The sequence below is a fragment of the Phalacrocorax carbo genome, chromosome 1, assembly GCF_963921805.1.
Source record: "Phalacrocorax carbo chromosome 1, bPhaCar2.1, whole genome shotgun sequence".
Lineage (NCBI taxonomy): Eukaryota > Metazoa > Chordata > Aves > Suliformes > Phalacrocoracidae > Phalacrocorax > Phalacrocorax carbo.
The window spans coordinates 1,432,248-1,459,898 of record NC_087513.1 but is presented as its reverse complement, the minus strand read 5'-3'; the positions used below and the strand labels follow the sequence as shown (position 1 = coordinate 1,459,898).

The following is a 27,651-nucleotide window of genomic DNA, read 5'->3' as shown; positions in this document are numbered from 1 at the left end:
GTCGGTCCTGAACCCCGCTCCCGGCCGGCCCCGCAGCTCCGCCTGCCCCAAAACTGCCCGAATCGTGCCGTCCCCGCCCTGGAGACCCCCAGCCCTGGGGGGGATCAGTTGCATTTGATAACTAGGATTTATAATTGATTTCTGCCTTCAGTGACAGCCCTCGGGGGGGGACACGAAGGGACAGCCGGGACTGTGGCGGCGACGGCAGGGGCGCAGGAGAGCCCTCGTCCCTGAAACCCCCCCAGCTGGGGAGGTTTGGGGTTCCCGTGCGAGGGTACAACCCTCTGACCCCAAATTTTCAGAAATCACCCCAAACAGGTAGCGGCGATGCTCCGACCCCAGCGACCTTGCCGACAGAGGGAAGTGGGCTCGAACACCTGCGATTCCCCTCTCCACTGCAAAAACCTACGAGCTGCTTTAAAAAATGGGACAGTTTGGGGGATTTCTTCAGATTTGCCTTTATTTTTGGGCGTCCAGCGTGACCCACCCGAAGCCGGCGGGGAGGAGGATGAGGATGGATGGATCCTTCCTCCATCCCAATGCTCTGCTCTGTCCCCTCCACCTCGTTCGCATTAATTACAGGCTCACCCCGGGGTGCGGGGAAGCAGCAGGGTCCCTTCCCGAACCGGATCCAAGGCTCAAATCCCCTATTTTTTTTGGTGAATTTTTGCACCTAAATTTCTGTTCATCACGCTTCTGGCTCTCTTGGCCAGCACGAGCAGAGGCAAGAGCCATCGCTGTGTCCCATCACGCAGCACCACTCCCCCGGTTATTATTATATTTATTATTATATTTATTATTATTTATCTGCTCTCCTGGGGTTCATAAGGCTGGAAAGCCCCGGGAGCAGCTGCCGGTGCCGGCACAGCCCTTCCTGGCGGAAGGTGAGAGCTTTGGGCAGAGGAACTGCAACCAAAAAAATCCCCTTCTTGCTTTTAGTGTCACCGAGGTGGCACCGCAGCGATGGCACCAGCCCACATCACCACAATGATGGCACCAGCCCGTGTCACCGCAGCGATGGCACCAGCCCGCGGCACCGCAGCGATGGCACCAGCCCGCGGCACCGCAGCGATGGCACCAGCCCGTGTCACCGCAGCGATGGCACCAGCCCGTGGCACCGCAGCGATGGCACCAGCCCGCGGCACCGCAGCGATGGCACCAGCCCACATCACCACAATGATGGCACCAGCCCGCGGCACCGCAGCGATGGCACCAGCCCACATCACCACAATGATGGCACCAGCCCGTGTCACCGCAGTGATGGCACCAGCCCACATCACCACAATGATGGCACCAGCCCGTGTCACCGCAGTGATGGCACCAGCCCGCGGCACCGCAGCGATGGCACCAGCCCGCGGCACCGCAGCGATGGCACCAGCCCGCGGCACTGCAGTGATGGCACCAGCCCGCGGCACCGCAGCGATGGCACCAGCCCGCGGCACCGCAGCGATGGCACCAGCCCACATCACCACAATGATGGCACCAGCCCGTGTCACCGCAGCGATGGCACCAGCCCGCGGCACCGCAGCGATGGCACCAGCCCGCGGCACCGCAGCGATGGCACCAGCCCGTGTCACCGCAGCGATGGCACCAGCCCGTGGCACCGCAGCGATGGCACCAGCCCGCGGCACCGCAGCGATGGCACCAGCCCGTGTCACTGCAGCGATGGCACCAGCCCACATCACCACAATGATGGCACCAGCCCGCGGCACCGCAGCGATGGCACCAGCCCGCGGCACCGCAGCGATGGCACCACCCCGCAGCACCGCAGCGATGGCACCAGCCCGTGTCACTGCAGCGATGGCACCAGCCCGCGGCACCGCAGCGATGGCACCAGCCCACATCACCACAATGATGGCACCAGCCCGCGGCACCGCAGCGATGGCACCAGCCCACATCACCACAATGATGGCACCAGCCCGCGTCACCGCAGCGATGGCACCAGCCCGTGTCACCACAGCGATGGCACCACCCCGCGGCACCGCAGCGATGGCACCAGCCCGTGTCACCACAGCGATGGCACCACCCCGCGGCACCGCAGCGATGGCACCACCCCGCGGCACCGCAGCGATGGCACCAGCCCGTGTCACTGCAGCGATGGCACCAGCCCGCGGCACCGCAGCGATGGCACCAGCCCACATCACCACAATGATGGCACCAGCCCGCGTCACCGCAGCGATGGCACCAGCCCACATCACCACAATGATGGCACCAGCCCGTGTCACCGCAGTGATGGCACCACCCCGTGTCACCGCAGCGATGGCACCAGCCCGTGGCACCGCAGCGATGGCACCAACCTGCGGCACCGCAGCGATGGCACCAGCCCACATCACCACAATGATGGCACCAGCCCGTGTCACTGCAATGATGGCACCAGCCTGTGGCACCGCAGCGATGGCACCAGCCTGTGTCACCACAGAGCCACCACCCAGCCCCGGTTGTGGGTCCCACCACCCAGGGAGATGCATGTGTTGGGTGCTGCTGGAACAAGCCCCCCGGGGTTCCGAAACATGGCGGTTGGTGCCAGTGGGTCTCCGGAGAACCTCCCTGGGCAACCCACGAGGTCTTGGTGGGGCTGGATGCTCCAACATCACAGATCTGCATGTCCACCCAACAGATCTAAGAGTGTCCCAGCAGATCTACGTGCCCACCCATTAGATCTATACATCCACCCTTCAGATCGACACACCTGCTGTAGGTCCATGCATCCACCCACCAGATCTACGCGTCCACCCACCAGATCTATGTGCTGACCCATCATTCGTATACATCCCCCCACCAGATCTCGTCCTGCTCCCATCAGACCCACACATCCGCCCACCAGACCCATCTGTGCCCCCACCAGACCTATGCCCCAACCACCAGATCCATGCGTGTCCCCCCGCCTCCGCCCGGACACAGAGCGTGTTCCCGGAGCTGCCCCGTAGCAGCCGGGCAGGAAAGGGGAGTGAAAGCCACCAGTGTCCCTGTCCCCTGCCCACGGCCGTGGGGGTGTCACAGCGCCCACTCACCCCCACCCCGGTAAGGAGCTCCCCACAGCCACCCGCACCGAGGGGTCGGGGGGCCCTGACGGGGAGCCCGGTACATGCCACCACTGCCCCACTCGCCCTCCTGGTGACGGTGGCGGTTGTCTCCCTCCCAGCAGTGCCACCCTCCCCGGACCCCGTGACGGTGGCAGAAAGTGGCTCTGTGATGGCAGCGGGCAGGTCCCTGTGGACGTGTCCCCATGGATGAGTTCCTGTGGACGTGTCCCATGGATGTGTCCCCATGGATGTGTCCCCATGGACGTGTCCCATGGATGAGTCCCACGATGTGTCCCCATGGACGTGTCCCCATGGATGAGTCCCTATGGACGTGTCCCCATGGACGTGTCCCCATGGATGAGCCCCCATGGACGTGTCCCCATGGATGAGTCCCACGATGTGTCCCCATGGATGAGTCCCTATGGACATGTCCCCATGGACATGTGCCCATGGACGTGTCCCCATGGATGTGTCCCCATGGATGAGGCCCCATGGACGAGGCCCCATGGACGTGTCCCCATGGATGTCACCCCATGCATGTGTCCCCATGGTTGAGGTGGCCCCCAACCACCCCTCCCCACACAGGGGACCATGCCACCCCCAGGCCTAGGGATCCTGGGGTGGGGCCCATTCCCTCCCCGTGGCCGCGTCCCACGCCCCGCACTGCCGCTTCCCCACCCCCATCCCCCGCCCATGCTGTGGCCCTGCCGGGGGGACCCCAACCCTGGCAGCCCCCCAGAAAGGGCATTGACCCGGGGCCTTCACCCTGCTGCACCCCAGGGTCCCCCAGGGATGGGATGGGGTGGGATGGGGATGAAATGGGGGTGGGATGGGATGGGGATGGGATGGGGATGGAATGGGGGTGGGATGGGATGGGGATGGGATGGGGATGGAATGGGGGTGGGATGGGATGGGGATGGGATGGGGATGGAATGGGGGTGGGATGGGATGGGGATGGGATGGGGATGGAATGGGGGTGGGATGGGATGGGGAGGGGATGGGGATGGAATGGGGGTGGGATGGGATGGGGAGGGGATGGGGATGGAATGGGGGTGGGATGGGGAGGGGATGGAATGGGGGTAGGATGGGATGGAGATGGGGATGGAGTCGGGGATGGGGACAGGAGGGTGTGGGGAAGCAGGGGGTGTCAGGGAATGCCGATGGCCCTGCTCTGAGCCACGGTGGTGGCAGATTTGGGGTTCTCCATCCTGGGCGGCTGTGGGAGGAGGAGGAGGGGGAGGAGGAAGAAGTGGAGGGGCAGCAGCTGTGGGACCCCGGGGAGCCCCAGGGACTGGAGATGCTGCGTGGGGTCCTGAGCCCGGCCCGGTCCCTGGCCCCGTGGGGACACCTGCCTGTGACAGGGTCCCCAGGGAGCTGGTGGGGCACACGCGTGTGCGTGGGTGTGCGTGGGTGTGCACACGCGTGTGCAGGCGGGCGGGCGCTTCTGCAGTGCTAAAGCGAGGGGTTTGTGCGTCCACCCTCGCGGGGGGGGTGGGGGGGCCGGGGCCGGGGACAGACACCCACGGGATGGGGACAGACCAGAGCGAGGGGGCGAGGCCTTTTGACGGGGCGTGTCAATGGGGCGGGGTGAAAGGAAGGGCGTGTCCGTGGGCGGGGTGGATGGGAGGGGCGTGGGCGCGGACATCCCCTCCCAGGCTCTCGCAGCGCCGCGCAGCGGGCGGGGGGGTGGTGGGGGGGAATGGTTGGGCGTGGGCGGGGACCCCGGGAACCCACACAGGGACCCCAAACCTTTGGACCCCACACCCAGGACCCCACACCCCATCCCCACCCGGGACCCCAACAGGCTGTGGGTGTCCCCCGTGGGTGGGGGTACTGTGACCCACCCCTTGGCCGTCCCTTGGGGCCTGGGCAGAGCCCCCTGCACAAAGCCACCGCGCACCCCCCCTGCACCCCTCCAGCATCCACCCTGCCCCCCCCAGGTCCTTGCCCCCCCCTTTGCCTGCACCCCTGCCCCAGACCATGGGCCAAGCCCTGGACCCCCAGGCCGCAGGACCCCCAGAGCCCCGCCAGGGCTGCGTCCTGCACTGGAGTCACACGAAGCTCTGCCGTGGGGCAGCGGGTGCCCTCAGGTGCTGAGGCTCTTCACGTCACCCAAGGCCACCGCTCCTCCTCCTTCTCCTCCTCCTCAGCCCACAGCTCCAGCCTCCTGGGCTGGACCCCACGCCGAATCCAATGGTGAGCTGGGGCCAAGGACCCCCACGTGCCACCCATAGGCACCCCAGCCCAGCTGTGCTCCATGGGGCAAGGAGCAACGCCCCCATGTCCCCACACGGAGCTGCTCCCAGCCCCATCCTCGTCCCCCTCCTCATCCTCGTCCCCCCTCCTCATCCTCATCCCCATCCTTATCCCATCCCCATCCCATCCCCATCCCAATCACTATCCCCCTCCCCATCCTCATCCTGGTCCCCACCCCATCCCCATCCTGGTCCCCACCCCATCCCCATCCCCACCCCATCCCATCCCACCCCACCCATCCCATCCCATCCCACCCCACCCATCCCATCCCCATCCCACCCCATCCCACCCCATCCCCATCCCCATCCCCATCCCCATCCCCTCCCCATCCCCATCCCATGCACAGGTGGGGGACCCCCAAAGCGCTGGGGGTGCAGACAAGGGCTTCTGGGCACCACCCAGATGGGGAAAGGGGCTGGGCCAGGTGTCAGAGGAGGTGATGGAGACATCTGGGACTGTGGGGACCCCCAAAGTGGATGGTGTCACCCCCCGAGGACACATCCCCTGGGGCAAGATGAGCGGAGGCTCACCGGGAACAGCAGGAGGGAGGACAAGGCTGGATCCACAGTGTCCCTGGGGTGACCAGGGGCGATACTAGTGTCACAGAATCCCAGACTGGTGGGGGCTGGCAGGGACCCCTGGAGCTCACCCCGTCCCACCCCTGCTGGAGCAGGCACCCCCAGAGCAGGGGCACAGGGCCGCGTCCAGGCGGGGGGTGAATGTCTCCAGGGAAGGGACCCCACAGCCTCTCTGGGCAGCCTGTGCCCCTGCTCTGGCACCCGCACAGGGAAGGGGTTTGTCCTCATGTTCAGGGGGAGCTTCCCGTGTTCCAGCTTGTGCCCGTGGCCCCTTGGCCTGGCGTTGGGCACCGCTGAAAAGAGCCCGGCCCCATCCCCCTGACACCCACCCTTCAGATATTTATAGGCACTGATGAGATCCCCCCTCAGCCTTCTCTTCTCCAGGCTGAACAAGCCCAGGTCTCTCAGCCTTTCCTCACAAGGGAGATGCTCCAGCCCCTGATCCCCTTGGCAGCTCTGCGCTGAGCTTGCTCCAGCAGTTCCCTGCCCTTCTTGAACTTGGGGGCCCAGAACTGGCCGCAGCCCTGCAGGAGTGGCCTCACTGGGGCAGAGCAGAGGGGGAGGAGAACCTCCCTCGCCCTGCTGCCCACACTCCTTTCCATGCACCCCAGGACACCGCTGGCCCCCTTGGCCCCAAGGGCCCGGTGCTGGCTCAGGGTCACCTCGCTGCCCCCCAGCACCCCCAGGACCCTCTCAGCAGAGCCGCTCTCCAGCAGGTCCCCCCCAGCCTGTGCTGGTGTGGGGGGTTGTTCCTCCCCAGGGGCAGGACCTGGCACTTGCTCTTGTTGAATGTCATGAGGTTCCCCTTGGCCCTGGGGGTCACCAGCAGTGAGACCACAGTGTCCCTGGCAGCCCCAGTGGTGAGACCGCAGCGCCCCTGGGTTGTCTCCCTGGCCTCCTCATGTGTGTGGTGCAGACCACCTCTCCCCCTGAGCCCCAGTGCCGCTGTGGTGACCCCTGAGAGGGTCCATCAACTAAGGCACGAGGGAACCGCACCCCTCACCACACCAGCGGTACAGGCAGCGATTTGATACAAGAGCTGACCCAAAACCCAACAGCTAGAAGGAGGCCTAATGTCACTAGACCACACCGTGCCTGTGCTCCCAGGTCTGGTGGCCACGACCATGGCCATGTGTCAACTGGTGTCAGCAGCAGCCCTGGGCAGGGGTGGCTCCTGGTGATGGCTACGGACGTGCTGTGAATGGCATTTACATCGTGTTTGATTTGTGTTGTCGTCAGTGGAAAACCAACGGTTTTCTGTTGGTGGTATTGATGAGCACGCAAACGTCTCCAGGCTAGAAGAGAGTCTACGCGCTTATCACACACAGGGTGACGGTTGTGTTGGAAGTCAAGCGTTGAACTTTCAGCTGGAAACACAGAGGGACCAAGACGTGCCATGGCGCAGGCACCTGCCTTCCGCCAGGGTGGGATCTTGTAGGTGTCGGTGCCACCGCGCCAGCACCACCCAGGTGTTGAAGATGGCGCGTCACCAGCTTTGCCTGGAGTCATCACGGTGTTGGCCAAGTGAGTACCGTGGGTTGGAAGAGAAATTGAATTTCATTAAGGGTTTAGCTGGGTTGACTGGAAGGGGCGGTGATTTGTACAGCCAGATGTCTACTGGGCCACGTGTGTCCCAGTCGCCATCAGTGTTCAGCCAACCATTACTCTGTAAACAGGTGAAAATTAGGACCAATTAAATTATTGTGTCGTTGACAATTCATATTATTAACACCCCATGTCAGATGCCAGAATTCCACATTATCAAAAACATCATCATTTGTAATTGGCGATTAATTATTAGAAGCCCATGAGGTGCCCAGGTGCGGATCATTAGGAGCTGCTGATCACTTGTCCCCTGTACGCTGGGCGTGATTGCAATGCGGGGCGTAATTACCGCGGCTCCTCTTCCCCGCCCAGGCTGAATCCGTGCCTTGGGGCGTCGTGATGCTTCGGAAGGCTGCGGCTGATAATTTGGGGTGTGGGGGAGAAATTATCCCAAATGAGGTTGGTATCAGGATGTTTTGGGGGCAGGTTCTGCTGATCACCCAAATTCAGCATCTAACAGTGGTGAAGGAACCCAACAACTCGATTTGTTACCCACCGGAGAAATCACATTTGTAAATTGAATGATGCGATTGCGGTCCCACCCCTGGGAGAAGGGAACAAGCATTATTGTCCTTGCTACATGCGACCTAATCGTTATACGATGACAATTATGAGGGGGAAAGGAAATTAAAGGAGTTTTCCCCCAAAACCCTTCTTAATCTGGTACTCCTGGTTTCCCACACGCTGGTTTTGACTCCAGGCTAACCGCCGAATGAGCGATCGGGATGGCGAATGAGGTTGGGCCGAGGATCCAGGGAGGACAACCTGAGTAAGAGGGTTTGGCTCTCCACCGCTCGCGAACGAGATGTCCGTTTCCCTGGTGGTTGACCCCCTTCCACGTGGAGCTTCAAAGAGGTGTTTGGAAGGAGAAGGGTCTTATTGCCAATGATTAACCTGGACAGTTCGTCCAACGGGCAACTGGTGATCATCATTTACACCCAAAGGTGAAGTTACACCACAGTTGCTATCAAAAGCTTTCCAGATTGGGCGACAAAGACCAGTCATGGTCTACCGGTTGCCTAAAGCGGCGACCACGCTGCCAAGGTGACGTCGCCACCCATGATGCAGGCAGGGACTGGTTGAGGTTTGGGACTCGCTGGGCCACGTGCCAAGTCATGGTTCAGTTTTAAGAAGTCCGTGCAGGAATAGCACTGGGCTGGCGCTGACGAGGGATGTGGAAGGTCCCCCAGATTCCTTGGGCTTCGGCCCATCTCTGTATGTCTTTGCTTTTGAAATGCCATCCGCTGTCTGACGGTGTGCAAACCGCGGCCCTAATCCCAAAACGGCGCATTTCACATGAGCTTGAGGGCGTGGGTAGGCTGTACCTAAACCACTGCCAATCTCCAGCCTGGTTAAGATACGCTTCCATTTATTGGGAGTCTACTTGCCATGAGGACCACAAGTATCTGCCATCCCTCAGACTGTCCTAGGCAGGCACGTAGCCAGCCCGCCACCACGCTGCCGGAGCTGGGGAGGGTGAGTGCGTTGCGTGGGAGAGCGACATCGATGCTTTCGAGGTCCTTTGGACAAAGGGTCTGCGTGGTGGTTCCGCCTGGATCCCCCTGCGTCCTAGACCTGCATCATCAGTCTAAGCCTTCACGTCCCAGGTGTCCCATCGACCCGGTTGCGGCGTGCCATGAGCATCAGCATCTTCTGGGTTGTGCCGGGCCGTGGGATTCCCCGGGGAGCAGGAGCAGAGTCTCCCCATCTTTCAAGGATGGGGAACAGGGTCCATATTTTAAGGGTGCATCTCCAGTGATGGGCCCAGTACCCAACAGGGAAGGAGCCAGTAGACGTTTATCCCATGGTGACTACCACGATGGGGAACCTTCCCGCCTCAAGGCTGACCCAAACCGTATGGAAACTCATGGGGCTTTATCAGGAGCTCGTTGCCACAATCCCCATTGACATCCTCCTTCTGCGAGGCCTTGCCGAGGCTGGAGGGGTCTCCGTGTATCGTTGGGCCACGGCCTGAGGTTCTAAAGCGTTGTGTATCATTAAATGAGGAGCCTCGTCGCGCGTAACCGTCCATCCCTGCCCTCGGAAGCTGCGCTTCTGCAGGGGGGCGATGACAAACCCTGCGATTTGGCCTTGCCGGGATCCCTACAAACTCCTGAAGTTCCCAGGACTTGGAGGAGCTGCTTCTCATTGAAGGGTGACCTCAGTTCGGGGGTCTGCTGTGAGGTGTGGGAGGGGATTCACTGCCTGCCATGTCATGCCTGAAAATCAAACTGTTTGGCTGGGTCCCCCTCATTCACCTTCAGGGCTGGAGACCCCCTTCCCTTCCGGATGGGCTGGGGTGCGCTTACACCTTCTGCAGACCTTATTGGAGGAACCCCCTCCCATTCAAACGCCACCCAGATGTTGACAAACCATCACCCCCGCCAGTTCCGGTGGGATTTGCTGCGTTTACGGGCAGGGGAGTTGCACAGGGAAGGAGTTTGCATCGTTCTCCATCCCGAATGAGAGCAGCTACGGCCAGCGCGGCTCCGGGGCCAACGTGACGTCATCCTCCGCGAGTCTCTGTTGGGCACAGCCTGCGACAAAGGCGGTGGAGCCCTCGGTTGGCCTTTTATCCGTAGACACCACGGGGGTTTAAATCCGAGGGTTTGCCACCCACGTGCCCAATGAATGACTTACGATCTGGGATTTTAGTATGGTCATGACTAATATATCTATAATATATAATATATCTCACTGATCCTGTAGCTTCTGGGTGCGGGGAGCTGGTCTGAGCGGCCTGTCCTACACCCTATTCCTCCAGGAGACCCCATAAATGGCTCCGATTTGGGTCCCACTCCTCTCTCTCGGGGTCTTTTTGTGCCAAGTCACTTGGTTTTAACACAGACGGCTCCGGTCTGCTACTGGTATTGGTATTTGTAGCAAATTTGTACCAAATTTGGGTCTGGATCAGCCCCGCATCTGTGTTTGGAGCGGGACCGTGGGACTGGAGGCAGCTCAGCCCTGGGAAAGGGGGGTCTGGCTGACGGCGGGACCCCGGTGGGATATCGGGGCCTGGATTGGAGCCTTTCCCATCACCGCGCCCAGCCAGAAGCGCCAACAGCGGCAGCAGAGGAGCCGGAGCATCGGACCCCGCGTGCCGGCTGCTTTGTACCAGACAGCAAAGTCAGCAGGGCCGGCGATTTCGGTGCTCGGCCGGGCGGTCTCGCTGCAGAAATAGCCGGTCCCGGTCCCCCCGTGGAGGTGCGTGCCGGGGGGACACGAGGGAGGCAGGAAAACGAGCGTCACCCCCAATTCGGGGCTTCTGATGGCTCCCCATCCCTCGAGCGGGAGCGTCATCCCCGCGGGCGGGGGGATAAGCCGGAGCCAAAGCCCTTCCCAGTGGCTCTTCTCCCCCCCGATAGGCAGGTTTGCCGATTCTCCCGGCTCCGGGTATTCAAAGAGGGGTCAAAAAAAGGTCCGGATTAACCCAAAGTGACCCCATCCGGTGGAAGATCCCGGTTTTCCAACCGCAGAAGGCGCCAGAGCTCTGTACACGGGTGGGAGAGATCACGCTGTCGCCAGAAGCGCCCAGCGCCCCCCGAGCATCCTGCCACGCTCCCGTCTTCTTCCCTGGGGTCACCCAGCCCCCAAGTCTCGTTATCTCCCCCCAGTTTTCAGAGGGACGAGGGCTCTGGGGCGGGTAAATCCTGTGGGTCAGCCCCTTTCCTGAAAAAGAGAAGCCTCCACGGGGCTGAGGCCACAGGAAAGGGGGATCAGGGCAGCCCCATGGGGCTGGGGGCTCGTGGGACCCAGGGGGGGTCATACGGATGGTGCTGCGTTATCCCAGGGGAGGGGGGGCGTGATGGGACTCCAATGGGAGGGGCTGGTGGGACTGGGGGGGTGATGGGACGCCAGTGGGATGGGCTGGTGGGAGTGGGGGGGCGATGGGACCCCAGTGGGATGGGCTGTTGGGACCGGGGGGGCTGATGGGACCTCAGTGGGATGGGCTGGTGGGACCGGGGGGGCTGGTGGGACCCCGGTGGGAGGGGCTGGTGGGACTGGGGGGGGTGATGGGACCCAGTGGGATGCGCTAGCGGGAATGGGGGGGCGATGGGACGCCAGTGGGATGGGCTGGTGGGACTGGGGGGGGCGTGATGGGACCCCAGTGTGATGGGCTGGTGGGACTGGGGGGGCGATGGGACCCCAGTGTGATGGGCTGGTGGGACTGGGGGGGGTGATGGGACCCAGTGGGATGTGCTGGTGGGACTGGGGAGGGTGATGGGACCCCGGTGGGATGCACTGGTGGGACTGGGGAGGGTGATGGGACCCCGGTGGGATGCACTGGTGGGACTGGGGAGGGTGATGGGACCCCGGTGGGATGGGCTGGTGGGACTGGGGGGGGTGATGGGACCCCGGTGGGATGGGCTGGTGGGACTGGGGGGGCTGGATGGGACCCCAGTGGGATGCGCTGGTGGGACTGGGGGGGCTGATGGGACCCCGGTGGGATGGGCTGGTGGGACTGGGGGGGCTGGATGGGACCTCAGTGGGATGCGCTGGTGGGACTGGGGGGGCGATGGGACCCCAGTGTGATGGGCTGGTGGGACTGGGGGGGCTGATGGGACCCCGGTGGGATGCGCTGGTGGGACTGGGACGCGATGGGACACCACGGGACACGGTAACGGGCTCGGGCGTGGCGATGAGACCCCCGGGCCGGTGCGGTGTGTGCGTTCGCGTGGGACCCCCGCCCCCCGCGGGCTCGTTCCCGCCGCGGCGGGCGCGTCCCTCCCGCGTGGGGCCGGGCGCGCCCGGAGCGCTTTGGCGGCCGCACCACCGGAAGCGCGGCGGGGCCGTTCCGGGCGGGGCTGCCGGCGCGGCCGGGCGGCGGGCGGGCAGGCGGGAGCGGCGGCGGCGCGCCGGGCCGGGCCGCACCGCGCCTTTGCGGGAGGGAAGGGAAGGAAGCGGGACGGAAAGGCAAAGCGGGAAACGTCAGGAAGCGGAGTGGAAGGAGGCGGAACGATCGCGCCGCCGGGGCCGTGTTTCCGCGGGGAAGGCGGTGCGCCGCTGCACGGCCGTCCCGGTACCGGAGGGCGGAGATGGCGGCGGGCGGGCGGCGCTGAGGGGCGGCCATGGAGGGCGGCGGGGGCAAACCCAGCCTCCAGGTGGTTTACCAGGCCGTGCAGGCCCTGTATCACGACCCCAACCCCAGCGGGAAGGAACGGGCGAGCTGTTGGCTGGGCGAGCTCCAGCGATCGGTGAGGCCCGGGTGTGTGTGGGGGGGCGGGATGGGGTGGGGGGAGGTGCGGGGTGGCGGCCCCTCCCGGGCCCCCCGAGGTCGGGGTGACCTCCCCCGGTCCGGCTGATCCCTCACAATCCCCGGGAGCACCTCCTCCGTGCCTGGTATCCCTTGGGGAGGCCCGGCTTCGCCGCAGGCCGCTCCCCGGGGCGCCAACCGGAGCGAATTCGGGGGTTTTTGGGGTAACGCCGCCCCCAGAGCGCCTTCGGGGAGCCCCAGGCCCGGTCCGTGTCCGTTCCCTCCGCCGCTTTTCTTTCCAATAGCAGGAAAGACGGGGCGACACGTTGGGCACGGCCCCGGCGGCGGCAGGGAAGGAGGAAACGGCTCCGGGAGGTGTCGGGGGAAAAGGTGGGGCTCGTCCCGAGCTTCTCCCCGTCGCCCGAGGCGAGGGAGCCGGCGGGCATCCCGCCCCGGGGCCGGGACGGAGGCGTCGCCCTCCTGGCCCGGGGTTGGCGGGAGAGGCCGGAGGCGTCGGAGGGGATCGGGGATGGAGCCGGAGCCCCGTCCCTCCCTTCCGAAGGCTCTAAGCGACGCATGGCGAGCTCCTTCACCCCAGACTTTACCCGTAAGGTCACATTTGGGACCCAATTCCTGTTTCCTGGCCTCACGTTGTCTTGGTGGGGACAGATCTGTTCCCTCTCGGTTGTAAAGCTGGGGGTGACTCTGTTTTCCCTCCTCCCCAAAGCCTGGTATTTCTCCTCGTCCTCTCTCGCACCGGTCCGTCGCTCCTGGCGCGGCTCCGGTGCCCTTTGTGGCACTGCAGTACGCAGTTTTCCTCCTCCGCGCTTCCCTCGAAACCTCCGGTGGCTGCCGAGGCCTTCCCGGGAGAAGCCTGATGAGTTCTCTCTGGCGTGCTGGGACTTCTGGAGGAGCGAGTCTCCCGCCTGCCTCGCCGGCCTGTGTATCCCAAAGCCTGAATCCCATGGTGCGGAGCAAAGAGTTCCCTTCCTCGCTCCCTCGGCGCCCTCCTGAGCAGGTTTCGCAGAGCTCCGCTCAGCTCCATCAGCTTCCCGCCAGCCAGTAAATCTTTAGACCATTTATTACCACAAACTCATGCTTTTCCCCCTTTTTTTCTTTGTTAATTTACATGAGCACACCCCGCAGAGTTACATCTCCGCCTACCAGCAGAGTTTGCAGCGGCGTCTGTTTCCACAGCTGTTCTCTTAAGTCAAAAAAACCCATCAGTCTGGCACGTGTACGTATTTTTGGCGGCCACCTTCCTCGTTTGCTGTGTTTTCGGCGGCCACCTTCCTCGTTTGCCCCCCCAGAAGGGGGTTTTGCCATTCAGAAAGCGCTTGGGGAGAATTTGGGTTCTGCGAAGGGGCTCGACGCCGACCAGCAACGGCCCCGAGCCCACGGTGGTTCTCCAGTGGGTCTGAGCGCCGCCGGCCGTGGTTATGCCCACACGAAGGTCTCGTTCGAGTTGAAAGAGGGGGGTTATTATTGCAGAGGTGATTCCTGTTCCGGAAACAACCCAAATCTGCGGCCGCTCGGTGTTTGCTGGGTGAGGCCTCCTGGCTGCCGAGTCCCTGCCGGAGGGGGCCAGGAGCGGCCGAGGGCTCCACCTTCTGTGCCGCGTCAGAGCACGAGGGCAGCTAACGCCGCCGCAGTTAACGTGCGTCCGTGCGTGGGGTAGAAAACCCTTTGTGCGATGCGCTTAGAGGAATTCCTGGTCAGCCCCTGGGGCAGAGCGGAGTATTGGGGGTGGGTGAGGGACGCAGTGGGGTGAAGCAGGTGGATTTCAGCCGTACTGCGTGCCGGGACGGGAGGCTGACGGTGGTTCCTCTGCGTTGGAGGCCAGGAGAGCCTGCTTCAGGAGTTATTTGGGACTTATTTTTATTCTTTAACACCCCGACCACCCATAAGGATGGGATCTCTCTGCCTGTGGAAAGCCTTGGGGTTTGTTTTGCTCCGCTCTGGTTTCTTTAGGCTCTTACCTGTGTCGTCCAGGTTGGTCTTAACGTAAACCGCAGGCGCCCGTACGTGGTTTTAGCCGCTGCGTTCCTACGAGGCGTCTCCCCGCGCTGCTCCCCTCGGCTGGCTCCGGCTGTGGCACAAACCGCCTCCTGAGGCCGAGCAGGCGGTTTCTCTGCGCGGCTCCTTTTGTCCTGCCACGCGGATAAGCGCGCGTGGGGCACCTCGGCTCTCGTGCCAGAAAACAAAGGGGATCCCGTCGCTTTTCAGAGAGGAATAGCTCTGCTATCCCTTCTCAAGAGAAACGCCTTCAGAAATCCCGCTCCAGCTCCGCGCTGACTCTGTGGTGCGCGCAAGGGCGCTTCATACGCGAGCGGCGAGCTGGCTCGACGCCAGGGGAACGGCGTTTCTGCTTCCTGCTTTTTGTTTTGTTTGGCCTGATCCTTCCAGAGATTTATTTGCCGGGTCTAAGGATTCATTCCAGTTATTTCCCAGACCTTTGGGTGCTCTGGGGCACAGCTTGATTTCATTCAGCTTGTTTAAACTACCCTTTACGGCGTTTATTTCAGCTTCCAGGCGCAAGCCGGGGGAAGGTGAGCGCTTTTGATAGCATTAACATCCTCAGAGATAACACGCTTGACTTGCCCAAGGCCTGGGGCCTGTCCAGCTCCCCCATTTCTCATTGAGGGGAGATAACGACTGCTTCGGAGAGGTGATGTCGCGAGCTCTGCGGTTAACGAGGCGGCCCGGAGCGAGGCGATGCTGCGCTCGTCACCCCGCGGCGTTGGGCGTGCGTGATCTTAACCCCGTGGTAAGAGGGAGCCCGCAGCCGCCTTGGGGTACGAGCGCGGTAAAACTGGTGCCGGGGATAATATTACGCTGTTTCTTGGCAAATTCCCTCTGCAGCGACGAGGTTGTCTGATCCCCGTGCCTAAATGAGAGCTCGGGATAAGAGTATTGTGTGTGATTGAGGGCGTAAAGCTGCAGGTAGCTGACGTCTGGGGTCTCCAACACAAATATTTTCATAAAGAAGAAGGTAACAGAAGCTCTGGCAGCTTCTTTGTGAGATGAGAGCGGGGGAATTTGTGCTTAGCAAGCAGCGCTCGCTCCGTGCCCGTCGCTGGTGTGGCCGTGGCGCCGCGGGATTAGCGCTGCCTGGGGCAAAGTCGGGTTTAAAAGCAGGAAACTCGATTGTGGAGCGCGGTGAGGGGGGCTTGGGGCGAGAAGTTCGCTGGTCGATGGTGGCTGGACGTTGGCTGGAGCAAGCGCCTGGAGGGTACATTGGAAAGTAAAGGTCTTTCTGCTTTTTATTTATGCAGAGAGACTAAACTTGGATGTTTAAGTAGCTGCGTTGGTCGGTACTCACGACGGCAAGCGTAAATTGCAGCCTCCGCTGCGGCAGGAGCTGGCCGTCTCGCTCCCACGTTGGAAGGCCCTTCCTGAAATGATGGCTTTTCCTCCTGTTGAAGGCTGTTGAAGATGCAAGTGTTCATTTATTTCATACATTTATATGTAGAGAAAGTTTATAATATGGAGGTTATTCTGCCGCCCTGCACCCTTAGAGCTCCGTGTCCTCCCTCCCTTTGCAGAGGAGGAGCTGAGGCAGCAGCGGGCGAGCGTCCAGGCCAGGTAGAAGCCGGCTCGTGGGATGTTGAGCTTTTAGGGGGAAGATTGGAAATCGGAACTCCTTTGCTGTCTCTCTGCACCCTTCGCCCCTCCTCCTCTCTCTCTAACCACGTCTTCCCGAGCCGTGGCGCGCCAGGCGTCAGCGTTGTTGAAGGTAGAACCGCGGCGACGAGCTTCGCGTGAGGATTCTGCGTCTGGTGGTCGACATCAAAATGTGAAAGCAGAGGGGGCGGCGGGTTTTGGTGCCTGGCTTCTCTAGGTGGGACAATGGGGAAAATAACTGGGTTTTTTTTTCCCCTTCAGCTGTCAACAGTGATGAGCTGAAGGCTTTGGGTGTCACCTGCCGAGCGTCAAAGCGGCGGCTGCGCTCACCGAGTGCTCGCTCGGTTTGTAAATAAGGCCACCTTCTGTCTCGAGCTGGGTCAAGTCGCTTGGATTTAATAACCTAAAGGTCCTTTGGCCTCTCTTCTGTTCACAAACCACCTCCATGCAAGCGACGCCCGCCTTTGATTATTTCTTAAATACCCGTTTTCGGCCAGGACAGCGCGTGATTCGATGGGCGGGAGCGGTTTGCGCCCGGGCGCTGTTTGCGCGGTTCAGCCCGCGTTGGTCCCGTCCGTTTGCCTCTGCCGGGGTTGGGTCGCTGCTGTTTTGTTTTTCGCGTTTCTGGAGCCGCGGTGTGTCGTTCTTACGGTCCCGCTGTTTGCCGGGACGGCCGTCACGCGCTGGAGCTGTCGCGGGGACCAGAAGGTAAAGCGTAAACGTCAGTTCGCGCGCGCCTGACTCGCGCCCTGGCGCCGACGGGGCGCTGCTGGGGGGTGCCGGTGAGGTCGCTCGGCTTCGTCGATCTGCTCCCCCCGCGACATCGTTTCTTGCCTTTTAACTGCTAATTATATCAGGGGAGCGAGGCGTGACGTAGCGCGGTGTCTTGAAGAGCGGTTGTGAGCTTGCCTGCGCCTCGTGCAGCGCTCCGGAGGTCGGCTGTAGGTCCAAGTTCACCTAAACCACAGAATTTGAGGGTCGTTCAACAGGCGAAGCTACGCTACGTGTTTGGCCTTGCATAAAGGCTAATCCCAGACTAGTTGGAGTTGCTTTAATGCAGAAGAGCCGTATCAAGTGAAGGGATTAAACTTGTTTTGCTCAGCTTTCCCATCCCGATTTCTTAAGTGTTTCTTCATTAACTTGTCTTTGGAGTGGAGCGTGCGTGAAATGTGCGGCACAGATAAGCCGCTGCGAGCTGCCGCGATGGGGTTTTTGGTGTGGGTTAAGCGTCGGTTGGCTTGTGATTTAGTGTTGATTCATGAGGTGCTTTCTAGGAGGTGGAGATTATATGTGGCTCGTAGCCGGATGGGGTTCATGGAATTGACTGATTCTGATATGGATTTCCTTTGATCTGTCCGTAAAATTAATTTATTGATAATATTGGGTAGAAGTGTAACTCCTAATTCAATTTAAAAACCCGAACAAACAACTTTTACCAATTGAAACATGCTGGAAATAATTTTGGAATCCTTTCCCAAACCGTTTTAAGGGAAATACAGTCTCGCTGCCCTCAGACCCCGTGACCGGTGCCTGGGCGGAGAGGGGCCCGCGAAACGCGTGAGAAACGGATCGTCTCTGCGAGGAGAACCCGGCAGGCGCTCGCTGGCTTCCCGCTCGCTTACAAACGCTGTTTGGAGCTTTTCCATTTTTAGGACGATGACAAGAGCAGTCAATGTAAAATCCCCGCGTCGCCCGCAGCCAAGCGGTCGGGGAGCCTTTGGGTGCCGGTCGGCTGCAGCATCCGACGTGGCCAGCCCTTACTGTCCCCTCCCGAGTGCCTCCAAGGTGTAAAAGCAGGTGTTACAGATTCATTTTAGCATCTCAGCCTAAATTTGTTCAGTGTTGTTGTGTTGCTTTTCCTTCGTGCTCGCGGCTTGGCGCTGCCTGTCGCTTTGAGGCTGGCGTGGGGTGGGGTGGGGTTGTCCGGCCAACGCTTCATCCCAAACCCAAGAGCTGCCTGCGTGGCAGTCCTTCGCCCCCCGCCGCGCTCCCTCCTGCAGCTGTCTGACGCCTCTAAACATCGGACTGAATTTCCTCCTTCCCTACCTGAAATAAAGTCACAGGATCACGGGGAAAAAAAACCACTTTGGGGGGTCTCCGGTCCACCCCGCTGCTCGGAGCAGCGCTGGCTTCGAGCTTAGATCTGGTCCTGTGGCAGTGACGGGTGGGGCCATCGCCCAAACCATCCTGCTCAACAAGGTTTTAGGCTCACCCAAAATTCGTGATTCAGGTAACCAGCGAAGCCAGAGCTGGAGAAGACAACCTAGCCTCCTGCGGGCTGCTGAGCCCTCGATGGATTTTTGAGGGGTGATGGCATCTTGACAGAGCTTTGGAAGAGGGTCTGTGCGCCGGCACGCGGAAAGGAGACCTTAGTGACCCTCTGTACAAGGGGCTGTGCTCATTCCCCTGTCATCGAGGTGCTCCGCACTGAGGGTGAGGCTCAGCCCAAGTCCTCTACTGATGCTGGTCTTGGGTTTATGAAGCATTAAATGCTCCGTGCCCAGAAATTTGCCCATATCTGGCCAAAAGCAATGGGTAGAAAAGGCTGTGAAAGAGAGAATGACATGTCTTCTTGACCATCAGTGGAGAAGCCAAGTTTCCTGGCCAATGGAGTAGCCTCCTATGATAAGCTGGCCGGCGTGGTGGCTGGGGAGAGCAGTGGGTGTCCTATTCCTGGACGTGTAACAAGGTTTTCAATGCTGTGTTCCTGTAACCAAACTGGAGAGGGATGGACCTGGTGGCTTGGAGACTCTCCCAGTCCCTGGACTCGAGCAGTAGTGGTCATTGGCATGAAGTCCAGCTGGTGGCCGGTTATGAGTGGCATTCCTAGGGGTCGGTGGTAGTCTGGATACTGCTGAACCTCTTCGTTGGTTACTGGGATGGTAGGACAGATGCGCTCTCAGCAAGTTCATGGGTGACACCACGTTGGAGGAGCGGTTGATGCCCTGGAGGCCTTTTCCGAAGGGCCCCGGTGGGTGGAGGAACAGGCTCACAGGGACCTCGGGCAGTTCGGTTTGTGGCTTGGGTTTTAGGAGACCAGGTTGCCCCTGGGCTGTGTCAGGATGGATAAACCCTGGAACAAAGACCAGGCCTGAGGAGGTCTCCATCCTCAGAGACGTTCACAACTACCCTGAACGAGCTTGACTTACGTTGTGTCTGCTTTGAGCAGAGGGTTTGATCAGAGACCTTCAGGTCTGCTGCTTCCAACCTTGGTTATTCTGCGATTCTGAGTTTCAGGTTTTTCTGCTGTCTTATCAAAGTCTCCCTTGCTACGGTGTAAATCGTCTGTGGTAAAGATTGCCTACAGTAGCAGCTGAATCCTTTCAAGGAAGGGGCGTGAGATTATAATTTTGGGGAAAAAAATGCACGCTAAACACGTTGGTGGAAGTTCAGAAGGGAATGCTGCCTCTGCAGCAAGGTTTTACCAAAAGGCCCACCACGTAACTCCCTTCTGAGCTGGAAGCTCTTGATTCTCGCAGCACCTCCAACGCGTTATTCGTCTTTGTGCTGTTTTGGTATCTCTGTCTTAGCCTGGCATTGAACAGGCCTGCTCCTTCCTTCAGTTTGGAGTGTGGAAAAGGAGGGGAATTTCAGGCGTCTTTGCCGGACTCCAGCACCAGCCCTGGCCTCGTGGTGAGACCGCGTCCTCAGCACGCGAGCTGCCATCTGTTTTGTCAGTAACACACATAAGCCTGCCTGGCAGGCCGCCCACTGGAAGATGCCTACCTTCACTGGCCCTCTTAAGTCATCTTCAAAGTCTTGTTGAGCAGAAGACTTGACTTTGAATGCGCCGTCTTTGCCCAAAGCTTTCTTGTGCTCAGCGTGGTGATGTCCATCAGAACCGTCCTTCAAAAGCCTGTACGAGACCCTGGGGAGAGGCTGCTCAATAGCTGAGAGGGTTTGCCAGCTGGCTTGGCCTGGGAGTTATGACCCTGGGCATGTCATACTTTGGAGGTACCAAGAATGGAAACAGACAGCTCTTTGTTGGAAGGCCGGGGTGTAAGAGAAACACTTTGTGGCTGTCTTTCAAGCATGAAGCCTCCCCGCTTTTCACAGCTTTATAGCTCAAGCCAGCCTTTGTCTAAAAAGGATCCATAAAATTTAAGGCTGTGTTAGGAGCCAAGTTGGCTTCTCCAGAAAGACTTTACTTGCCATTGACAGTTTCTGGCTGGAATGAGCGAAGCTGATCTGATCTGAGCTCTCTCCAACATTAGCACCTAACGTGGCACAGCAGTGAATCCCTCCATCTTACTCGTGGTCTCCTGCTCTGTACTAGGAGATTAAATTCAGCTGGAACTTGCTTTTTTCTGGTCACCATCTAGCTCCAAACTGGCTTTGGGGCTGAGGGACCAGCCAGAGGTGCTCAGGGCCATTTGTGCGCTCTTCGGCTAGACGTGCGTAGCCAAACTCCATGAATTTTCTTAAATTCTCATTTCAAATCTTTTGATGCTTTGTGTTCAGCACCGAAGGGATGCAGCGAGTGTTTCTGCAGGATGCTTGTCTGCCTTCAGACTCAGGCTGGTCAAAGCTAAGCAGAGATTTCTCAGGGATGTGTCCTGCACCATCGAACGATGGCCGCTCTTGAGATGTCTGGGGAATTGTTCATCTCTTTGTCCAGCCCTCATCCTTCAAAATTTGTGGTGCCCATTTCGCCACCCTCTCTCTGTCTCCACTGTCTCCAGGGTCTCATCAGCTGAACTGACGTCGCTTCTGGCACTTGGTGGGCCTGGAGGAGTAGGTGGTGGGAATCGGCGACGTCCCTCGGGAGCTGTAACGTTAGCTGCCCAAAGCTCATTCCCGTACTGGTGGTCACATTATAGTCCGGGGGCCAGAAGGTGGTGTGGTGTCAGCAAGAGGTTCTTCTGTGTGGGCTGGAGAACAGCTGAGGTATCTGCTGGGAAGGAGATGGTCCCTTTGCTCCTGGGGATTTCTGGTGTGGACACGCCGCGGTTTGGGGACCAGGCCCACGACTTGAGCTGGGGAGGCGTTTCTGCATCAAGGCTGGTAGACCTGGCCTCCTTTGTAAAGTCCTTCTGCCTCTTGGTCAGCGCATCTTCTGAGCAGAAGAGGCAAAGTTACTTGGCCTTGAGAGCCACTTATGGCTTCCAACCTCCCATTTGAGGTCCTTTTAGAATTTCCTTCTAGCTGTAAACCGCCCAGCTCTTCTCTCCAGGAATGACTCACCTTGTGTGAGGTTTAACAAGGCCCAGTGCCGGGTCCTGCCCTTGGGTCACACCAACCCCAGGCAGCGCCCCAGGCCCGGGGCAGAGGGGCTGGGAAGTGCCCGGCGGAGAAGGCCCTGGGGGTGCTGGCTGACAGCCGGCTGGGCATGAGCCAGCAGTGCCCGGGTGGCCAAGGAGGCCACCAGCCCCCGGGCTTGTGTCAGCACTGGTGTGGCCAGCAGGGGCCGGGCAGGGATGGGGCCCCTGTGCTGGGCCCTGGGGAGGCCCCACCTCGAGTGCTGGGCTCAGGTTTGGGCCCCTCGGGACAAGAAGGCCCCTGAGGGGCTGGAGCGTGTCCAGAGAAGGGCAGCGGGGCTGGGGCAGGGTCTGGAGCACAAGTGTGCTGGGGGGCGGCTGAGGGGGCTGGGGGGGTTTAGCCTGGAGAAGAGGGGGCTGAGGGGAGCCCTTCTCGCTCTCTGCAGCTGCCTGAGAGGGGCTGGAGTGAGGGCGGGGTCGGTCTCTGCTCCCAAGTCACCAGTGATGGGACGAGAGGGAACGGCCTCAAGCTGCGTCAGGGGAGGTTTAGGTTGGAGATGAGGGAAAATGCCTTCCCTGCCAGAGGGGTCAGGGTTGGCACAGGCTGCCCAGAGAGGTGGGGGAGTCACCGTCCCTGGGGGGGTTCAAACACCGTGCAGACGTGGCACTTGAGGACACGGTTTGGGAGACCTGGGTTGGGTCACGGGTTGGACTTGATGATCCCAGAGGTCTTTTCCAACCTTAACGATTCTGTGATTCTCCCTTGCCAGCCCTGTTTCCACCGAGCGCCAGGGCTGAGGCTCTTTGTGTCAGGTTTCTCAATCAGGGCTGTTTGCGTAAGAGCTTGGATGACGACATCATGACTGCCGAAGAGCAGCCTTAACGTGGGGGCACGTGGCTGCTTTTGTGGCTCAGCTCTGGGAGGCGGGGCTGGGGGGCTCGATGCAGGTGTGGGGGGTTTGGGTGTGGGGTACTCATTCTGCTCAACGGCGTTTTTCTTTCCCCTCCTTTGGAAGGTTTTTATTTATTTAAAACTTGCTACTCTGGTGCTTTGTTCGTGACTCTTAATGCTTCCGTAGCCGGCTCCTGCCCTCCGGCTGGTGACCTCAGCCCTTGGGCACCACCAGCACGGTGAACCTTGATGGGCACCCGTCCTTTTTCCATGCAGAAAACTGATGGAACTGCAGAAAGTGAACAGTAAAATGATGAAAAATACACTTGATTTATTTTTTTGGGGGGGGAGAAATGTTTTCAGTTATGATTTTCTTGGGTTCTAACGCTACCAGTTGTCTCTAAACATTCTTTCTCATCCACCCGTTTATTAAAATTGAAAGAAATATTGCTTGCTTTTTTTTTTTCCCTTGTGGGGAAGGTTTTTTTTCTTTGTGTGAAGAAGGTCCCTAGGCTCGCCTTGTTTACATCCCTGTCTCTTGTTGTTACGGCCGTGTAAATACCCAGCTCGTATTTCATCCCAGTGTTAAATGTCAGGCTGCAAATGTTCTGCGCTTCAGCGTAGGGTTTTGGGTTTTATCGGCCTCTAGAAGCCGGGCGCATCAAGACAAAGCCCTTTGGGTGCTCTTTGGAGCTCGGCCATAAGGGCTTGAGCTGTCTTCCTCGTTTATTCTCATTCCTTTATTGCTCAATTTTTACATCAAAAGTCAATTTTGAGCCCGGTATGGAGTTAGGTAGGTGGTAAAAGACAATATTATTCACGTGAGCAAGGCTCTGCCACTGATCGATCCTCGGGGACTGGAGGAAGCCGGACTTGAAGCCCACGGACTCTCACGCCCCGACGGGAGCGACAGCGCATGATTTGTTTATTGCGTTGCAACAGCACTCGGCTCCTTCCTCCCTGGGAGCTTCAGTCCGTCTCTGCCAGGGCACCTTTGCTTCCGGCCGTAAAACCCTCATTTTTACATCAAAATCCTTTCCTAAAGTACCGGCAACATCACGTTTGGGCTGTCCATACCGTGATCGGCGTTGGCCCCCGAGTACAACAGGCTACAGGCAAACGCCTTTACCCTGGAAGGGTGCAGGCGGTAGGACGTAGGAGACGTCCCGCCACGAAGCGAGAAATAGTTTGGGTTGGAAAGCGAAGCCTTGGTTAGTCTGATCCGATGGTTGATAAGGCCCTCGGGGCTGTCGCCCTCGGCGCGGCTGGGGAAGGGGACCTTGTCACCCAGGCCGGGGTCGCTCGTCTTCACGGATCTCTCTGGAAACCCCCTCGGAGCCGAGTCTGCTCGTGGCTGAAAATGAGGAACGCGCCTTTACTTCCAAAGCCGCCGAGGCAGGCTGGGTTGTACGCTTGTGGGCATTCCCGGTAGGAAGGCAATTTTTATTTAAGGAAAAAAGAAAACCAAACCCCAAAGCCCACAAGAGTTGGGGTGGTTTGCGAAGAGCTTCCTTGCACAACCCGATGGCTTCAGCACGTCATCTTCCTTCCCGCCAGCGCCTGTAATCCGGGGGATGCCCTGAACTGCCTTTTTTTTTATTGCGATCTGGTGGTCAGCGCTAGAATCTAAAATCGTCCTCTAACATCTTGGACATACTCTGTCGTCAGATGCCCAGAAGGAGTTCCCCACATCACGTTAACCTCCCGAAGGCCTCGCTGCTCTCCGGTCGCTGGCGAGACGCGTCCTTTGCAGGGAGACGCAGATCGGGTATTTGGTAGCTGCAGCCAAAGTCGAAGAATTTATTTCCTTCCTACCCTGACGTTTAAGGTCTTCCGTACCTGTTCTGCTGCCGTATACATCTATTCTTGCTAAATACTACTTCAGGGTTGGTTTTCCCCCCCCTATATATTGATGGACAGGCCAAGTAATCATCGTTGGAGCTGTCTGAGGGCGCACAAGCCAACTTATTTCAGCTCTCAAAGGGTTTGTATAATCTCTGAATACGCCGCAGTAAACCTTGGCCGCGCAAACAGCTGCCTTTAGTACCGCCAGTCATTAGCGATCACAAAAGCATTAATAATTTTGCCGTCTTTGTCGAACCGGTGACTCCCAGACGGTTAGATTATCGCGTGTATGGCAGAGCTGGGGCTCTCTGCCTTCGATTTTTCGCGTGCTTTTGGGCAGGATCTCCTCAGACGCTGCCTGCCGAGTCCCCCTTTCCGCCGCCGCGGCCGTAACTGCTCAGTTCAAAACGCGGTGGGAAACGTCTGCCCGTTAATACAGTTGAGAAGCATTTTTTAACACGAGTCGCAGAGGGTCTGGTGTGATTCTAGCTGTTGTAGTTATTTAGATACTTGAGAAGGGTTTTTTTTATTTATTATTAGCTTGGGGGTTACCTGGTGAATATAAATAAACCCGCAGGGATGTTTCCATCAGAAATACATCCCAGTTTTTTTCTTACTGCCTGATTTGAAGTTTTTACGGGCGGGTTATCCACCAGGAATACCCAGAATTATTGGAGAAAGCTTATTTAACAGACCCTGGTCGCAGAGGCAGCTGGAAAGGAAGGATCAAAGCCCGGTAACAGCAAAGGAGCTCATCTGAAAGGCGACAGCTCCGGAAAGACTCTCCCTGAACATGGTGAGCGACGGCTTCAAGGCTGGGACATGACGGGGACCGGCATTTCCGCAGGGGTCACGGTCCCGCGGAGAAAATGTGCTAAATCCCGTTGAAAGCTGTGCATAGCGAAGCTCTCCCGCTCCCGTCCGGATGCGGCCGCAGGTGGTGGCGGGGGCGGATCCTCCCGCCGCCGAGGCGGAGCGTAAGGCAATTCCTGCGCGTCTTTTTGGGCTCCTTCCCTTGTATTTGGATGCAGTTGTGTGCTTGAATTTTGAGCTAAATGGAGAAGGGGAGAGGAGGTGGGAGAACGCCAGGGTGCTGAGCGCCTTGGGGTGGTCTGGGCGTCCCTCACGTTAGTCTTGGGTCTGGGTACTTTTGGGTTTGACAGTGAGCTCGGGTGCTACGTTACGGGCTGAAATGGCCGTAGAAATACCTTCCAGCAGGATTTCAGGGAGCAGCATCAGGAGCTGAGCCCTGTGCTAATATTGGCTCTAAAGAAATCAGAATTTTCCTTTGCTTTATGCGGAAAGGATTGATTTTATTTCACTGGGAATAAGACCGGATCATCCTGACCTCGTCCTGAAGTCTTGAGCAACCCGGCAAACTGCTCGTGGCCTCGTCTCTCCCCGCGGCGTGACGCTGCAGACCCCAGGGCCCCTGCCCCGCCGCTCTCGCCGGGCGCCTGCTCCCTCAGCGTCGGCCGGCGGTGTGTTGGAGGTCGCCCACCGCTCTTCCTGGGCACCCACCTGCCTGCCAGGGATCAATAAGTTTTGAAACATGATTATACATATTTTTTTCTTTCAAGGTGAATTTTGTTCAGTCTCTGAACGGTGGAAGGTTGACGGGGAGCGAGGAGTCGCGAGGAGGCTCCTCAAGCGTATTAAAAGCAAAATCGGAATGGTGGTGTCGGGGATGCTCCTGCGCAGGGGAGGCAGCTGGGGATGTTAAACGCAGCTGGGAGACGAGGCTAGGCGGGCTGCATATTTTAAAAAACAATGGGTGTTTAGTCATTGGAACAACTGGCCGAGGGTTATGATCGACTCTCCTTTGCTAACAAGGCCGCGGTGAGGACTAGAAGGGTTGGTTTTAAAAAAAACAGAGGTTTTATTTCACACTGGATTCCTGTGTGACGTTAAAGGATGTCGGAGATGAGGGCTGCAAAGCCTCATCGCAAGGTTCAGGCTCTGAAATGCTCGTCTGAAGTCTGCTGCCAGGTTTCTACATCAGTTGAATTTTATAGTTTTTTGAACCGTGCTAAACCTTAAGAGCAGTAATTCTGCTCCATTTTATGGACATCGGCTCATTTTTAACACCGCTGTAGGTTTGTGCGGCGCAAAGGTTCCTGGTGTGTACTTTGGTAAAATAAATCATCGGTCTGTCTTATTTTATCTTTCAGTGCTGAGGCTGGGGGTGGGGTGAGGGTAATGTGTGCCCGGGTGGCCAAGGAGGCCACCAGCCCCCGGGCTTGTGTCAGCCCTGGTGTGGCCAGCAGGAGCCGGGCAGGGATGGGGCCCCTGTGCTCGGCCCTGGGGAGGCCCCACCTCGAATGCTGGGCTCAGGGTTGGGCCCCTGGGGACAAGAAGGGCCTTGAGGGGCTGGAGCATGTCCAGAGAAGGGCAGCGGGGCTGGGGCAGGGTCTGGAGCACAAGTGTGCTGGGGGGCGGCTGAGGGGGCTGGGGGGGTTTAGCCTGGAGAAGGGGGGGCTGAGGGGAGCCCTTCTCGCTCTCTGCAGCTGCCTGAGAGGGGCTGGAGTGAGGGGGGGGCTGGTCTCTGCTCCCAAGTCACCAGTGATGGGACGAGAGGGAACGGCCTCAAGCTGCGTCAGGGGAGGTTTAGGTTGGAGATGAGGGAAAATGCCTTCCCAGCCAGAGCGGTCAGGGATTGGCACAGGCTGCCCAGAGAGGTGGGGGAGTCACCGTCCCTGGGGGGGTTCAAACACCGTGCAGACGTGGCACTTGGGGACACGGTTTAGGAGGCCTGGGGGTGTTGGGTTGGCGGTTGGACCTGATGTCTTTTCCGACCTTAACGATTCTGTGATTCCGTAATGCCGACGTGCCCTTGTGCGGAGGGTGCTTGAAATTTGGGGTGGGGGGGGGAGGAATCAAAATACCCAAGAGCAGGCTGTGGTTTTTCTGTCAGCCCTGATGCACCTGGGATGCCTGACCGAGCTCTCCTTTCATTTCCAGAGGCGTTCACGCAGGTAGCCCACATAACGCACGGCCTCATAAACCCGAACTGCGTTTTCAGTATAAAAACCCCCCTTTATTTCCATAGCGGGGTATCGGCTGCTGTCGCTGCTCGGCCGAATCGCCGAGTCCTGCTGCGCCGGGCAGCCCCGTGCAACGCTTCCCTTGTAGGGAACTGGGGGCATCCCAAAGCGCTCCCCCCACCCCCACAACACCCAGCCGTGAGCTTAGGAGGAGCAGTTTGTGACTGTGAAGGACTAGGGACGGCAACAGCCTGGATCTGCTTTTCCATGTGGATGTTTCCTCCAGGTGGGCTTAAGGGAATGGCTTTTTTTCCTGGGATTTCTGTTCATGCGGCAGCTCCAGGTGCACAAAGAACGTTAACGTCCGCCTCTAGCAGTGGCCGGTATCGCCGCTAGGATTTTTGCTTATACGGTGGTTTTTAGAAGGCAAACAAACGGAATCCTTTGTATAA

At 59.3% G+C, this 27,651-nt stretch overlaps 1 protein-coding gene across 2 annotated transcripts in view; it reads left to right on the top strand.

Moving 5' to 3' along the window:
* The first annotated feature begins 12,317 nt into the window (after positions 1-12,317).
* Positions 12,318-27,651, top strand: part of TNPO3 (transportin 3) — a 51,487-nt gene continuing 36,153 nt past the window's right edge. The window contains exon 1 of one of the 2 annotated variants that reach the window (XM_064441675.1): positions 12,318-12,657. In XM_064441675.1, the coding sequence (XP_064297745.1) occupies positions 12,532-12,657 (126 nt within the window). In that variant the 5' untranslated portion in view covers positions 12,318-12,531. The remainder of the gene's footprint in view (positions 12,658-27,651) is intronic. The other variant, XM_064441666.1, reaches the window with a different exon arrangement.